The sequence below is a fragment of the Cyanistes caeruleus genome, chromosome 35 (genome assembly GCF_971803275.1).
Source record: "Cyanistes caeruleus chromosome 35, bCyaCae1.hap1.1, whole genome shotgun sequence".
NCBI lineage: Eukaryota > Metazoa > Chordata > Aves > Passeriformes > Paridae > Cyanistes > Cyanistes caeruleus.
The window spans coordinates 429,482-443,786 of NC_141736.1; the positions used below are offsets into that span (position 1 = coordinate 429,482).

Consider the following 14,305-nt stretch of genomic DNA (forward strand, 5'->3'; position numbering starts at 1 on the left):
TTTCGGGTACTTTTGGGGACATTTGGGGACTTTTGGGGGATATTTGGGGACATTGAGGGGATGTCTTCACCATCCCCAGCCACCTCTGGCACCCCAAAAAACCCGGCACCCCAAAATAAACCGGGGGTGAAACCCCAAAAAACGGGGAGAGACCCCAAATCTGATCCCACTCTCAACTCGGTGTTTGGTGCTTGGAGACTTCCGGGGACTTTTGGGGACTTTTGGGGACAATTGGGGGACACTTGAGGACATTGGGGTGACTCTGAAGGGGTTGAGGGGATGTCTTCACCATCCTCGGGCACCTCTGGTACCCCAAAAAACCCGGCACCCCAAAATAAACCAGGGGTGAAACCCCAAAAAACGGGGAGAGACCCCAAATCTGATCCCACTCTGTGCGCTCGGTGCTTTCTCAATGGGGACTTCCGGGTACTTTTGGGGACATTTGGGGACTTTTGGGGACATTTGGGGGATATTTGGGGACATTGATGGGATGTCTTCACCATCCCCGGCCACCTCTGGCACCCCAAAAAACCCGGCACCCCAAAATAAACCGGGGGTGAAACCCCAAAAAACGGGGAGAGACCCCAAATCTGATCCCACTCAACTCTGTGTTCGGTGGATGGGGAATTTTGGGGACTTTTGGGGACTTTTGGGGACAATTGGGGGACACTTGAGGACATTGGGGTGACACTGAAGAGGTTGAGGGGACGCCTTCACCATCCTCGGGCACCTCTGGCACCCCAAAAACCCCGGCACCCCCAAATCAACCGGGTTCGAAGCCCCCAAAACCCGTCGGGACCCAGGGTGGGGACACGGGGACAGAGCCGCGCTCGGCGACAACGCCACGGTTTATTGCCTCGGCGACATGTCGCGACATCCCGGCGACATTCCGCGTCACACGCTGGTGGCCTGGGCGTCGTCGCCGGGCTCGTCGCAGCCCCTCGGGGACACGGGGACAGCGCGGGGATGTCCCCAAGTCCTGCGCAGCTCCCGCTCCAGCCCCGAGAGCCGCCGCTCCTGCGGGGACACGGGGGGTCACCGCGGGGTCACCTCGGGGTCACCGCGGGGTCACCTCGGGGTCACCGCGGGGTCACCGCGGGGTCACCTCGGGGACACCTCGGGGACACCCAGTGTCCCCCCTGTCCCCATCCCAGTCTCACCAGTTCCCGGCCCTTCTCCTCGCTGGTTTTCAGCCGCTCCAGGTCTTTCCTGCGGGTCCCTTCGGCCGCCGTCAGCCTGGGGGGGGCGGTGGGACCCCGAATTGGGACCCCAAATCGGGACCTCAAATTGGGACCCCAAATTGGGACCCCAAATCGGGACCCCGGGACCCCAAATTGGGACCCCAAATCGGGACCCCAAACTGGGACCTCAAATTGGGACCCCAAATCGGGACCCCGGGACCCCAAATCGGGACCCCAAACTGGGACCTCAAATTGGGACCCCTAACTGGGACCCCAAACTGGGACCTCAAATTTCGGGGCGCTTTCCCCCATTTTTGGGGCGCCTCCACCTCAATTTGGGGCGTTCCCTCCCATTTTTGGGGCACCCCCACCCCAATTTCGGGGCTCCCCCAGCCCCACCTGGCCTCCAGCCCAGGCCCCCTTTAAGGTTCCCCTGTTCTGTGACCCCCCAGGTGCGCCCCCACCCCAATTCGGGGCGTTCCCTCCCATTTTTGGGGCGCCCCCAGCCCCACCTGGCCACCAGCCCAGACCCCCTTTAAGGTTCCCCTGTTCTGTGACCCCCCAGGTGCGCCCCCACCCCAATTTGGGGCGTTCCCCCCCATTTTCAGGGCGCCCCCACCCCAATTTGGGGCGTTCCCTCCCATTTTCAGGGCGCCCCCACCCCAATTTGGGGCGCTCTCCCCCATTTTCGGGGCGCCCCCAGCCCGATTTGGGGTCCCACCTGGCCGCCAGGTTGGCGGCTCGGGCGTTGCCCTCGTCCAGCTGCCCCCGGAGCCGCTCCAGGCGCTCCCGGTGCTGCTCCTCGGCCCGAGCCGCCCGCGCCTCCGCCCGCTCCAGGCGCTCCCGCAGCTCCGCCAGCTCCTCCCGCAGCGCCTCCAGCAGCCGCCCGTGCTGGGGACACCGGGATGGGGTCACCCGGGGTACCGGGACACCGGGATGGGGTCACCGGGGATTGGGGACACCGGGATGGGACTTGGGGACACCGGGATGGGGTCACCGGGGAGGTACCGGGGGGTACCGGGGGCTTGGGGACACCGGGATGGGGTCACCCGGGGTACCGGGACACCGGGATGGGGTCACCGGGGAGGTACCGGGGGGTACCGGGGGGTACCGGGGGTTTGGGGACACTCCCCGCTCCGCCAGCTCCTCCCGCAGCGCCTCCAGCAGCCGCCCGTGCTGGGGACACCGGGATCGGGTCACCCGGGGTACCGGGACACCGAGATGGGACTTGGGGACATCGGGATGGGGTCACCGGGGAGGTACCGGGGGGTACCGGGGGCTTGGGGACACCGGGATCGGGTCACCGGGGGTACCGGGACACCGGGATGGGGTCACCGGGGAGGTACCGGGGGGTACCGGGGGTTTGGGGACACCGGGATCGGGTCACCCGGGGGTACCGGGACACCGGGATCGGGTCACAAAGGGGGTACCGGGGGGTACCGGGGGGTACCGGGGGTTTGGGGACACTCCCCGCTCCGCCAGCTCCTCCCGCAGCGCCTCCAGCAGCCGCCCGTGCTGGGGACACCGGGGTCGGGTCACCCGGGGATTGGGGACACCGGGATCGGGTCACCGGGGAGGTACCGGGGGGTATCGGGGGGTACCAGGGGGTACCGGGGGGTACTGGGGGCTTGGGGACACCGGGATGGGGTTTGGGGACACCGGGATGGGGTCACGGGGGACTTGGGGACACCGGGATGGGGTCACAGAGGGGGCACCGGGCGTTACCGGGAGCTTGGGGACACCGGGATGAGGCTTGGGGACACCGGGAGGACACCGAGGGGAGCCAGGGGGACACCGGGAGACACCGGGGGACAGCGGGGGACACCGGGATGGGGACACCGGGATGGGGACACCGGGGACTGTCCCCACCCCCGGCCCGGGGTTACCTTCTCGAGCGGCCGCAGCCCGTAGAGCTCGCCCGGGGCCGCCGCGTCCTCGGCCAGGCGCTGCCACGGCACCGAGGGCTTGCGGGGCAGCGACGCCGACGAGCGGAGCTTCCCCCGGGGCTGCGACACCGGGACAGGCGTCAGTGTCCCGGGAACGGCACCGGGACGCCGGGAATGACACCGGGACAGGCGTCAGTGTCCCGGGAATGGCACCGGACAGCCGGGAATGGCACCGGGACAGGCGGGAAAGGCACCGGGAATGGCACCGGGACACCGGGGATGGTACCGGGACGCCGGGAATGGTACCGGGACACGGGGATGGCACCGGGGATGGCACCGGGACAGCCGATAGTGACACCGGGACAGGCGTCAGTGTCCCGGGAATGGCATCGGGACACCGGGAATGGCACCGGGACACCGGGGATGGCACCGGGACACCGGGGATGGCACCGGACCCCCCGTTAGTGTCACCAGAAGCCAGGTTAATGCCACCACGCCCCCCGGTTAATGTCACCCCGCCCCCCGGTTAATGCCACCACGCCCCCGTTAATGTCACCCCGCCCCCGTTAATACCCCCAGAACCCCCCCGGGCCACCACTCCCAGCCGTCCCCCAGCCCCCGGCGGCCACCGGGACTCACCGGGCCATCGCCGGTCGCCGCTGTCCCCGCTCCGTCCCCCGCTGTCCCCTCGGGCGCGTGGCCGGCGGTGGCCGCGGTGGCCGGAGCGCGGCTGGCCTTGCCCTGTGCCGGGACGCTCTGGGTCCGCTGGACGTTCCGGCGCTGCCGGGGCGGGAGCGGGGCCGGTTCCGGTACCGGTTCCGGTACCGGGGATGGCTCCGGGGGTGGCTCCGGGGGTGGCTCCGCCGCTGTCCCCTCCTCGCGGCCCCGCAGGCGCCGGACGCTGGTCAGGGACTGGCTCTTGATGAGGGGACTGTGCTTGCCCAGCTCCCGCGGGGGGACAAAACCCGGCCTGGGGGGCTCCGAGGGGCTGCGGGGACAGGGACGGGGACAGGGACCGGGACAGGGACAGGGGGATGGGGACAGGGGACAGGGATGGGGACAAGGGACAGGGACAGGGATGGGGACAGGGGATGGAAATGGGGCACCCCCAGTGTGGCTGGGACAAGGTGTCCCCAGATGTCCCCAGATGTCCCCAGGTGTCCCCAGGTGTCCCCAGGTGTCCCCGGCTGTCCCCAGGCTGTCCCCAGGCTGTCCCCAGGTATCCCCAGGCTGTCCCCAGGTGTGTCCCAGATGTCCCCAAGTGTCCCCAGCTGTCCCCAGGTATCCCCAGGTTGTCCCCAGGTGTCCCCAGGTGTCCCCAGGTGTCCCCAGGTGTCCCCGGCTGTCCCCAGGCTGTCCCCAGGTATCCCCAGGTTGTCCCCAGAGTGTCCCCAGGTATCCCCAGGTGTCCCCAGGCTGTCCCCAGGTGTCCCCAGGTGTCCCCAGTACCTCCTCCTGGCGCTGGAGCTGAGGCGCACGGACACGGGGACCGGTGTCCCCTCCCTGATGGCCCTGAGGATGGTGGGCAGCGGCTCCAGCTCCTCCTGCGTGTCCTGAGGGGTCATCACGGGGTCACCGCGGGGACATCACAGGGACATCGCGGGGACATCATGGGGACACCGCGGGGTCATCACGGGGTCACCGTGGGGACATCGTGGGGACATCGCGGGGTCATCACGGGGTCACCGTGGGGACATCACGGGGTCACCGCGGGGTCATCATGGGGACACCGCGGGGTCATCACGGGGTCACCGTGGGGACATCGTGGGGACATCACGGGGTCACCGCGGGGTCATCACGGGGACATTGCGGGGTCATCACGGGGACACCGGGGCGGAGAAGGAGGCGGCCGGCGCGGCGCTGGGGACAGGAGGGGGTGGTGGCACCTGCTCGAGGCTGGAGAAGATGTCACAGAGCAGCAGGTGGAGCGTGGCGAGCTCCAGGGCCAGGTCCACGCAGCCGTCGTAGGTGGCCATGTGGGCGCTGGCCTCGGGGGTGGCCACGGCCTGCAGGAACTCGCTCATGGTGGCCCAGTTCTGCTCCAGGAACTCGTTCATGAAGGTCATGTAGGGCTCCTTCTCGCCAAACCTGGGGTCAGCGCCACGGTCTGGGGTCATGGTCGTGGTCAAGGGGTCACCACCATGGTCTGGGGTCACCACCATGGTCTGGGGTCACCACCATGGTCTGGGGTCATGGTCGTGGTCAAGGGGTCACCACCACGGTCTGGGGTCATTGTCGTGGTCTGGGGTCATCATCATGGTCACATGGGCCACCATGACCACCATGGTCAGGAGCATGGACCATCCAAGCCAACTGTCCCATGGAGCCTTGGGGACAACCCAGACCTGGGGACAACCCAAACCCTGGGGACAACCGAAACTTGGGGACAACCCAGACCTTGGGGACAACTCAGACCTTGGGGACAACCCAGACCTGGGGACAACCCAGACCTGGGGACAACCCAAACCCTGGGGACAACCCAGACCTGGGGACAGCCCAGACCTTGGGGACAACCCAAACCTGGGGACAACCCAAACCTTGGGGACAACCCAAACCCTGGGGACAACCCAGACCTGGGGACAGCCCAGACCTTGGGGACAACCCGGACCTGGGGACAGCCCAGACCTTGGGGACAACCCAAACCTGGGGACAACCCAAACCTTGGGGACAACCCGGACCTGGGGACAGCCCAGCTGCCCCACGCCTCTCCACGCAGCACAGCCGAGATGTCCCCCCTGCCCCACGTCCCCGTCCCACCCCCGCGGTGACCTACGTGGTGAAGTTGGCCAAGTTCTGGATGACCTTGGCCACCAGCGTGAGGGTGCGGGCGGTGGCCTCGGCCGGGTACTCCTGGACCAGGCCGAAGAGGCTCGGGGACATGATGGCCGGGCACAGGAACCTCAGGAAGAGCGAGGCCGACACCAGGCGCTGGCCGATGGCCGCCTTGGCCCGCGCCGCGCACTCCTGGCGCCACGCCGAGAACACCTCGGCCAGCTCGGCCGGGAAGGACCTGGGCGGGGACAAGGTGATGGGGACAGGGGACCTGCCGGTGCCACCCTGGGGTGGTGGCACCACGGCTGGGGTGGGGACCGAGGGGGTTTTCATCTCCATGGTGACCATCCTCATCCCTGTCCCCTGACTTGTCCATCCTGATGTCCATCCTTGTCCCCAAACTTGTCCCCAGGTCCATCCTGATGTCCATCCTTGTCCCCAAGTCCATCCTGATGTCCATCCTTGTCCCCAGATTTGTCCTTGGGTCCATCCTGATGTCCATCCTTGTCCCCAGACTTGTCCCCAACTCCATCCTGATGTCCATCCCTGTCCCCAGGTCCATCCTGATGTCCATTCTTGTCCCCAAATTTGTCCTTGGGTCCATCCTGATGTCCATCCTTGTCCCCAAACTTGTCCTTGGGTCCATCCTGATGTCCATCCTTGTCCCCAAATTTGTCCTTGGGTCCATCCTGATGTCCATCCCTGTCCCCGGGTCCATCCTGATGTCCATCCTTGTCCCCAAGTCCATTCTGAGGTCCATCCTTGTCCCCAAATTTGTCCCCAGGTCCATCCTGATGTCCATCCTTGTCCCCAAACTTGTCCTTGGGTCCATCCTGATGTCCATCCTTGTCCCCAAGTCCATCCTGATGTCCATCCCTGTCCCCAGGTCCATCCTGATGTCCATTCTTGTCCCCAAATTTGTCCTTGGGTCCATCCTGATGTCCATCCTTGTCCCCAAACTTGTCCCCAGGTCCATCCTGATGTCCATCCTTGTCCCCAAACTTGTCCTTGGGTCCATCCTGATGTCCATCCCTGTCCCCAGGTCCATCCTGATGTCCATCCCTGTCCTTGGGTCCATCCTGATGTCCATCCTTGTCCCCAAACTTGTCCCCAGGTCCATCCTGATGTCCATCCTTGTCCCCAAACTTGTCCTTGGGTCCATCCTGATGTCCATCCCTGTCCCCAGGTCCATCCTGATGTCCATCCCTGTCCCCAGGTCCATCCTGATGTCCATCCCTGTCCCCAGGTCCATCCTGAGGTCCATCCCCATCCCTGTCCCCAGACTTGTCCTGTCCCCTGATGCCACCCCCGTGTCCAGGTGGGTTCTCCCAGGTTCTCCTGCTCTGGCTGTGACCCCGGTGCCACCCCGGCCGTCCCCTCCGGCCGTCCCTCACTCGGAGCCGTCGGTGATGCGCCGCAGGGTCTCCTCGCAGAGCTGCCGCAGGTGCTGCTGGTGCTCCGACAGCTCCAGCCCTGAGCACCTGCTGGGGTCCACCTCGGAGCTCTCCTTGGAGCTGCAGAGCTGGGCCACCACCTCCCCTGGGGACAGGGGACAGCCCGTGAGGGGACCAAGGGGTCACCAAGGTGGGGATGGACATGAGGAACCCACACCACGTCCTTGTGAGTGGTCAGGGGTGTCCCACAAGCCATGAGGGGTCACCACCACCTCCCCTGGGGACAGGGGACAGCCCGTGAGGGGACTCAGAGGTCACCAAGGTGGGGATGGACATGAGGAACCCACACCACGTCCTTGTGAGTGGTCAGGGGTGTCCCACAAGCCATGAGGGGTCACCACCATGTCCCCATGGGTGGTCAGAGGTGTCCCACAAGCCATGAGGGGACCGAGGGGTCACCACCACGTCCCCATGGATGGTCAGGAGTGTCCCACAACCCCCAGGGCCTGGTCCCAGCCAAGGTGTCCTGCCCCCTGCCACCCCCCGGGATGTCCCCCGTGTCCCCTGGGCGTACCCAGCGTGTCCTGCAGGTACTTGGCCCCCACCAGCTTCATGTACTCGTCGATGGCCTTGGTGGCCAAGGTGTTCTCGCGGAAGATCAGGGCCTCGTGGTCATGGAAGCGGTCGAGCTCGGCCACGCCCAGGTCGATCAGGAACGACTGCGGGGACGGGTGGGGAAGGGGTTGGTGGCGCCCAGGACCCCCCAGGTGACCCCAAGTGATCCACCATGGCTTGACCATCAAGCGCTGGTGGATCTCCTGGGCCTCTGCTGAGTGGTGTTTGACACGTCGAAGGTTCTGGACTGTCCATCACAACCAAACCAAACCAAACTCAACCAAACCCAACCAAACCAAACCAAACCAAATTCATCCCAACCCAACCAAACCCAACCCAACCAAACCCAACCCAACCAAACCAAACCCAACCAAACCAAACCCAACCGAATTCATCCCAACACAACCAAACCAAACCCAACCCAACCAAACCAAACCCAACCAAACCAAACCCAACCCAACCAAACCAACCCAACCAAACCAACCCAACCCAATCAAACCCAACCCAACCAACCCAACCAAACCAACCCAACCAAACCCAACCCAGCCCAACCCAACCCAACCCAACCCAACCCAACCAAACCAACCCAACCAAACCCAACCCAACCAAACCAACCAACCCAACCCAACCAAACCAACCCAACCCAATCAAACCCAACCCAACCAAACCCAACCAAACCAACCCAACCAAACCAACCCAACCCAACCAAACCCAACCCAACCAACCCAACCCAACCAAACCAACCCAACCCACCCAAACCCAACCAAACCAACCCAACCAAACCCAACCCAGCCCAACCCAACCCACCCAAACCCAACCAAACCAAAACCAACCCACCCAAACCCAACCAAACCAACCCAACCAAACCCAACCCAACCAAAACCAACCAAACCCAACCCAACCAACCCAACCCAACCCAACCCAACCAAACCCAACCCAACCAAACCAACCCAACCCAACCAAACCCAACCAACCCAACCAACCCAACCCAACCCAACCAAACCCAACCAAACCAACCCAAACCAACCCAACCCAACCAAACCCAACCCAACCCAAACCAACCCAACCAAACCCAACCCAACCCAACCCCCCCCATCCCGTCCCATCCCCTCCCCACCTTGGCCTTGCCGGTGCTCTGCAGGACGCGCACCAAGGCGCCGGCCAGCTCCTCCTTGTGCCGCGCGGCGATGGCCGGCTCCAGGCGGCCGCACAGCTCCCGGTAGTGGAAGGTGACGAACTCCGCCAGCTCCTTGTAGCGCACGATGGGCAACACCCGCACCTGGCGGTAGCGCCCGCGCAGCCGCACCGCCGGCGCCCGCTCGCCGCCGCCGCCGCCGCCGCTCAGGGGGTACCAGCGCTCCAGCGGCTGCGGCGCCGCCGCCAGCTCGGCCAGCGGGATGGTGACGGCGGCCAGCGGCCGGCCGGCGGGGTCGTCGCGGCACAGGGCGACGGTGAGGGCGCGCGCCGGGGGCAGGGCGGCCAGCTGGAAGAGCTCGCCCCAGAAGAGCCGGCCGTCGGCGCCCGGCGGTTTGGCCGTGGTGCGGGCGAAGACGGCGCCGTCCAGCTGGAGGTGGCAGCGGAGGCGGCGGCCGGCGGGGAGGTCCCGGCCCTCGTAGACCCAAAGGGTCAGAGCCAGCTCCAGGCGCTCGCAGTTGTCCTGGTGGGGTGGGGGACAATGGGGACAGAGGGGACATTGGGGACAGTGGGGACAATGGGGACAGAGGGGACAATGGGGGCAATGGGGACAATGGGGACAGAGGGGACAAGAGAGACACTGAGGACGCTCCGTGCTGGGCAGTTCGTGCCTCAGTTTCCCCACCCACCCCAAGGACAAGGGAGCCCCACGAGGGTGCTGGGGGTGACAGGATGTCCCCGAGGTGTCCCCAGGGTGTCCTCAGGTGTCCCCAGGTGTCCCCAGGGTGTCCCCAGGTGTCTCCAGGTGTCCCCAGGGTGTCCCCAGGTGTCCCCGAGGTGTCCCCAGGTGTCCCCAGCTGTCCCCAGGTGTCCCACCTTGTTGGGCTGGGCTGTCCGGCGCAGTTCCTCGATCCAGCGGTCGCGCTCGGCCAGGGAGGAGCAGCCGAAGGAGCGGCTGCCCTCGGCCGTGATCACCTGAGGGGACACCGGGGGTGACAGGGACACCCCAGAGGGGACACTGAGGGTGACAGGGACACCCCAGAGGGGACAAGGCGTGTCCCTGGTTAAGGGTCCTTTTGGGCCTTTTTGGGGGTCTGGGGTGCTCCGGGTGTCCTTTCTTGGGGTTTGGGGTGTCCTGGGTGCCCTTTTAGGATGCTCTGGGTGCCTTTTTTGGGGTCTGGGTCACCTTTTTGGGGTCTGGGTCCCCTTTTTTGGGGTCTGGGGTGCTCCAGGTGCCCCTTTTTGGGGTCTGGGTCCCCTATTTTGGGGTCTGGGGTGCTCTGGGTGTCCTTTTTTGGGGTTTGGGTGACCTTTTTGGGGTCTGGATCCCCTTTTTTGGGGTCTAGGTGTCCCTTTGGGGTCTGGGTGCCCCTTTGGGGTTCCTGGGGTACTCCAGGTGTCCTTTTTTGGGGCTGGGTCCCATTTTTTTGGGTCTGGATCCCCCTTTTTGGGGTCTGGATCCCCTTTTTTGGGGTCTGGGTGACTTTTTTGGGGTCCGGGTGCCCCTCTGGGGTTCCCGGGGTGCCCCCCAGGCCCCCCAAGCCCCCCACCCCGTACCTGGAAGCAGAACCTCTCCCCCACCACGCTGCCGTGCACCGGCCGCACGGTGACGTCGTCCCCGGTCAGGTCCAGCTCGGGCGGTGGCAGCAGGGACTCGCGGGAACCGCTGCGGCTGGGGACCCTGGGGGGACAGCAGTGTCACCAGGACCCCAAAAAGGGACCCTGGGGGGACAGCAGTGTCACCAGGACCCCAGAAATGGGGACAGCAGTGTCACCAGGACCCCAAAAAGGGACCCTGGGGGGACAGCAGTGTCACCAGGACCCCAGAAAGGGACCCTGGGGGGACAGCAGTGTCACCAGGACCCCAGAAAGGGACCCTGGGGGGACAGCAGTGTCACCAGGACCCCAGAAATGGGGACAGCAGTGTCACCAGGACCCCAAAAAGGGACCCTGAGGGGACAGCAGTGTCACCAGGATCCCAAAAATGGGGACAGCAGTGTCACCAGGACCCCAAAACTGGGACAGCAGTGTCACCAGGACCCCAAATGGGGACCCTGGGGGGACAGCAGTGTCACCAGGACCCCAAAAATGGGGACAGCAGTGTCACCAGGACCCCAAATGGGGACAGCAGTGTCACCAGGACCCCAAATGGGGACCCTGAGGGGACAGCAGTGTCACCAGGACCCCAAAAATGGGACAGCAGTGTCACTGCCACCCCCCCCGGTGTTGTCCCCTACCTGTCACCCTCCGGGGCCGCCGCCACCGCGTCGCTTTTGGTGCCACCGCGACTTCTCCTGTCCCGGAGGAGCCTCTTCCACAGCAGCCCCTGGGGACAGGGACAGGGATGGGGACAGGGACACAGGGATGGGGACAGAGGGGACAGGGAGGGGACACAGGGAGGGGACACAGGGGACACAGGGACGGGGCTGTCCCACCTTGACGTTGCTGAACTGGGAGCTCGGGGGGGTCTCATTTTCGGGGCTCCTCGCGACCTGGTCTGGGGGGGAGCACTCAGAGACCCCCAGTGACCCCCCCAGTGACCCCCCCAGTGACATCCCGAGTGCCACCCCCCGAGTGCCACCCCCCGAGTGTCACCCCCCCCGTCCTCACCCGGGTCCCTCCTGCCCGTCGGGGACAGCTTGGTGGCCTCGGAGGTGGCACTCCCGGTGCGGGTCCTGCTCCGCCACGAGCCCTGGGGACAGCCCGGGGTCAGGAGGGGACACCCCTGGGGACACCCTGGGGACATCCCGACACCCCTGGGGACACCCTGGGGACACCCCGGGGACACCCTGGGGACACCCCTGGGGACACACTGACACCCCTGGGGACACCCCGAGGTCAGGAGGGGACATCCCGACCCCCTTGGGGACACCCCCGATGTCCCCCGGTCACCTCCTCGTCCCTGCCCAGTGGCACCAGGTGTCCGTCCACCAGCGAGAACTGGGACACGTCCCACACGGTGACATCGGGTGGCAGCGGGGATGTCCCCAGGGGCGTCACTGAGAGGGGACAGAAGCGGCTGAGGGTGGCCACGGTGGCCCTGTCACCCCACGGGGGGGAGGTGCGGCCTGGCCAGGCCATGGAGGTGACACCAAGGGACACGTGACCATGGAGGTGCCACCATGAGCATGGAGGTGACACCAGGTGACACATGGCCATGGACATGCCACCATGAACATGGTGACACCAGGTGACCCATGGCCATGGAGGTGCCACCATGGCCATGGAGGTGACACCAAGTGACACGTGGCCATGGAGATGCCACCATGGCCATGGAGGTGACACCAAGGGACACTTGGCCATGGAGGTGACACCATGAGTGAGGTGACACCAGGTGACACCAAGTGACATGTGACCATGGAGATGCCACCATGAACATGGTGACACCAAGGGACACATGACCATGGAGATGCCACCGTGGACGTGGTGACATCAAGTGACACGTGGCCATGGAGGTGCCACCATGGCCATTGAGGTGACACCATGGTCATGGAGATGCCACCATGAGTGAGGGGACACCAAGGGACACATTGCCATGGAGGTGACACCACGTGACCCATGACCACGGAGATGCCACCACGAGTGAGGTGACATCAGGTGACACATTGCCATGGAGATGCCACCATGGCCATGGAGGTGACCCCATGGACATGGTGACACCAAGTGACCCACGACCATGGAGATGCCACCACAGACACCCCTGGAGATGCCACCACGAGTGAGGTGACATCAGGTGACACATTGCCATGGAGATGCCACCATGGCCATGGAGGTGCCACCATGGACGTGGTGACACCAAGTGACCCACGACCATGGCGATGCCAGCAGGGCGTCCCCGGGCGGGCGTGGCAGCGCCGGTGGCCGGCCACGCGTGGGGACAAGCCCGGGTGGCTCGGTGCCCGTGCCGTGGGTGGCCCCGGCCGTGCCGAGCCGGTTTGGCCGGGTCCCGGTGCCGGTTGTGCCGCGGGGCCTGGCCCGGTGCCACCGGCCCGGCACGGGGGACACCCGGGGGACCTGGGGAGGTGGGGGGGGTGGGGGGGGGACAGGGGGGACCCCAGGGGGGCTGGGCGGGGCCAGGGTGTCCCACCCCACACCCCAAAAATTCATCATTCCCAAAATTCAGCCCAAAAACGTCACCCCCACCCCAAAATCCATCTCCCCCCACCCCAAAATCCCAAAATCCATCTCCCCCCACCCCAAAATCCCAAAATTCATCTCCCCCCACCCCAAAACCCATCACCCCCACCCCAAAATCCATCTCCTCCCACCCCAAACCCCCAAAACCCATCTCCCCCACCCCAAAATCCATCTCCCCCCACCCCAATCCCCTCTCCCCCCACCCCAAACCCCCAAACCCCCTTGCCCCCCACCCCAATCCCCCCAAAATCCATCTCCCCCCACCTCAAAACCCCTCACAATCACCCCAAAATCTATGTCCCCCACCCCAAACCCCCTCGCCCCCCACCCCAAAACCCCAAAACCCATCTCCTCCCACCCCAAAATCCATCTCCCCCCACCCCAAACCCCCTCGCCCCCCACCCCAATCCCCTCTCCCCCCTCACAATCACCCCAAAACCCCTCTCCCCGCACCCCAAACCCCCCAAAATTCATCTCCCCCCACCCCAAAATCCATCTCCCCCACCCCAATCCCCTCTCCCCATACCCCAAACCCCCAAACCCCCTTGCCCTCCACCCCAATCCCCCCAAAATCCATCTCCCCCACCCCAAAACCCCAAACCCCCTCGCCCCCCACCCCAAAACACATCTCCCCCCACCCCAATCCCCTCGCCCCCCACCCCAAAACCCCAAACCCCCTCGCCCCCCACCCCAAAATCCCCTCTCCCCCCTCACCTGCCCCATCGAGCCCCCCCAGCTCGGCTCGGGCTCCGCTGTCACCGCGTCCCCTCCTCCTGCCCACGGAGCGCAGGTACCGCTGCAGGGGGGTCCCCTCCTGTCCCCTGGGGTCCCCCGCTGTCCCCTCCTGTCCCCTGGGGTCCCCCGATGTCCCCTCCTGTCCCTTGGGGTCCCCCAAAAATTTGGGAGCCTTGGAGGGGGCGGAAAACGCCCTTTGGAACAGCGACCTCCGCGCGGTGGCCTTGGGGACACTTCTGTCGCCACCCCTGTCGCCACCTCTGTCGCCACCTCTGTCGCCACCTGTGTCGCCGCCCCTGTCGCTGTCGGGGTGGCTGTAGGAGCGTTTCCAGCCCCAGCGGCGGCTCCCCGGGGATTTTTCGGGGTCCCCCCCGGGGGTCGCCGTCAGCCACCGGTAGCTCCGGAGGAGGGCGGGGGGCTCGGGGGGGGCGGGGGGGGCGTCGAGATCCAT

General features: G+C 65.6%; 1 protein-coding gene across 1 annotated transcript; it reads right to left on the minus strand.

Moving 5' to 3' along the window:
• Positions 1 to 830: 830 nt before the first annotated feature.
• RASAL3 (RAS protein activator like 3) lies at positions 831 to 14,305 on the minus strand. Its single transcript, XM_086871296.1, has 18 exons — positions 13,834 to 14,305; positions 11,875 to 11,981; positions 11,593 to 11,674; positions 11,418 to 11,479; positions 11,220 to 11,308; positions 10,540 to 10,663; positions 9,859 to 9,957; positions 8,966 to 9,505; positions 7,808 to 7,952; positions 7,234 to 7,378; positions 5,841 to 6,077; positions 4,954 to 5,155; positions 4,517 to 4,620; positions 3,707 to 4,055; positions 3,068 to 3,187; positions 1,903 to 2,072; positions 1,161 to 1,236; positions 831 to 1,017 (listed from the first exon to the last, which is right to left on the minus strand). Exons 1-18 carry the CDS (start codon positions 14,303 to 14,305, stop codon positions 895 to 897), a joined length of 3,246 nt encoding a protein of 1,081 aa, XP_086727422.1. The 3' UTR covers positions 831 to 894.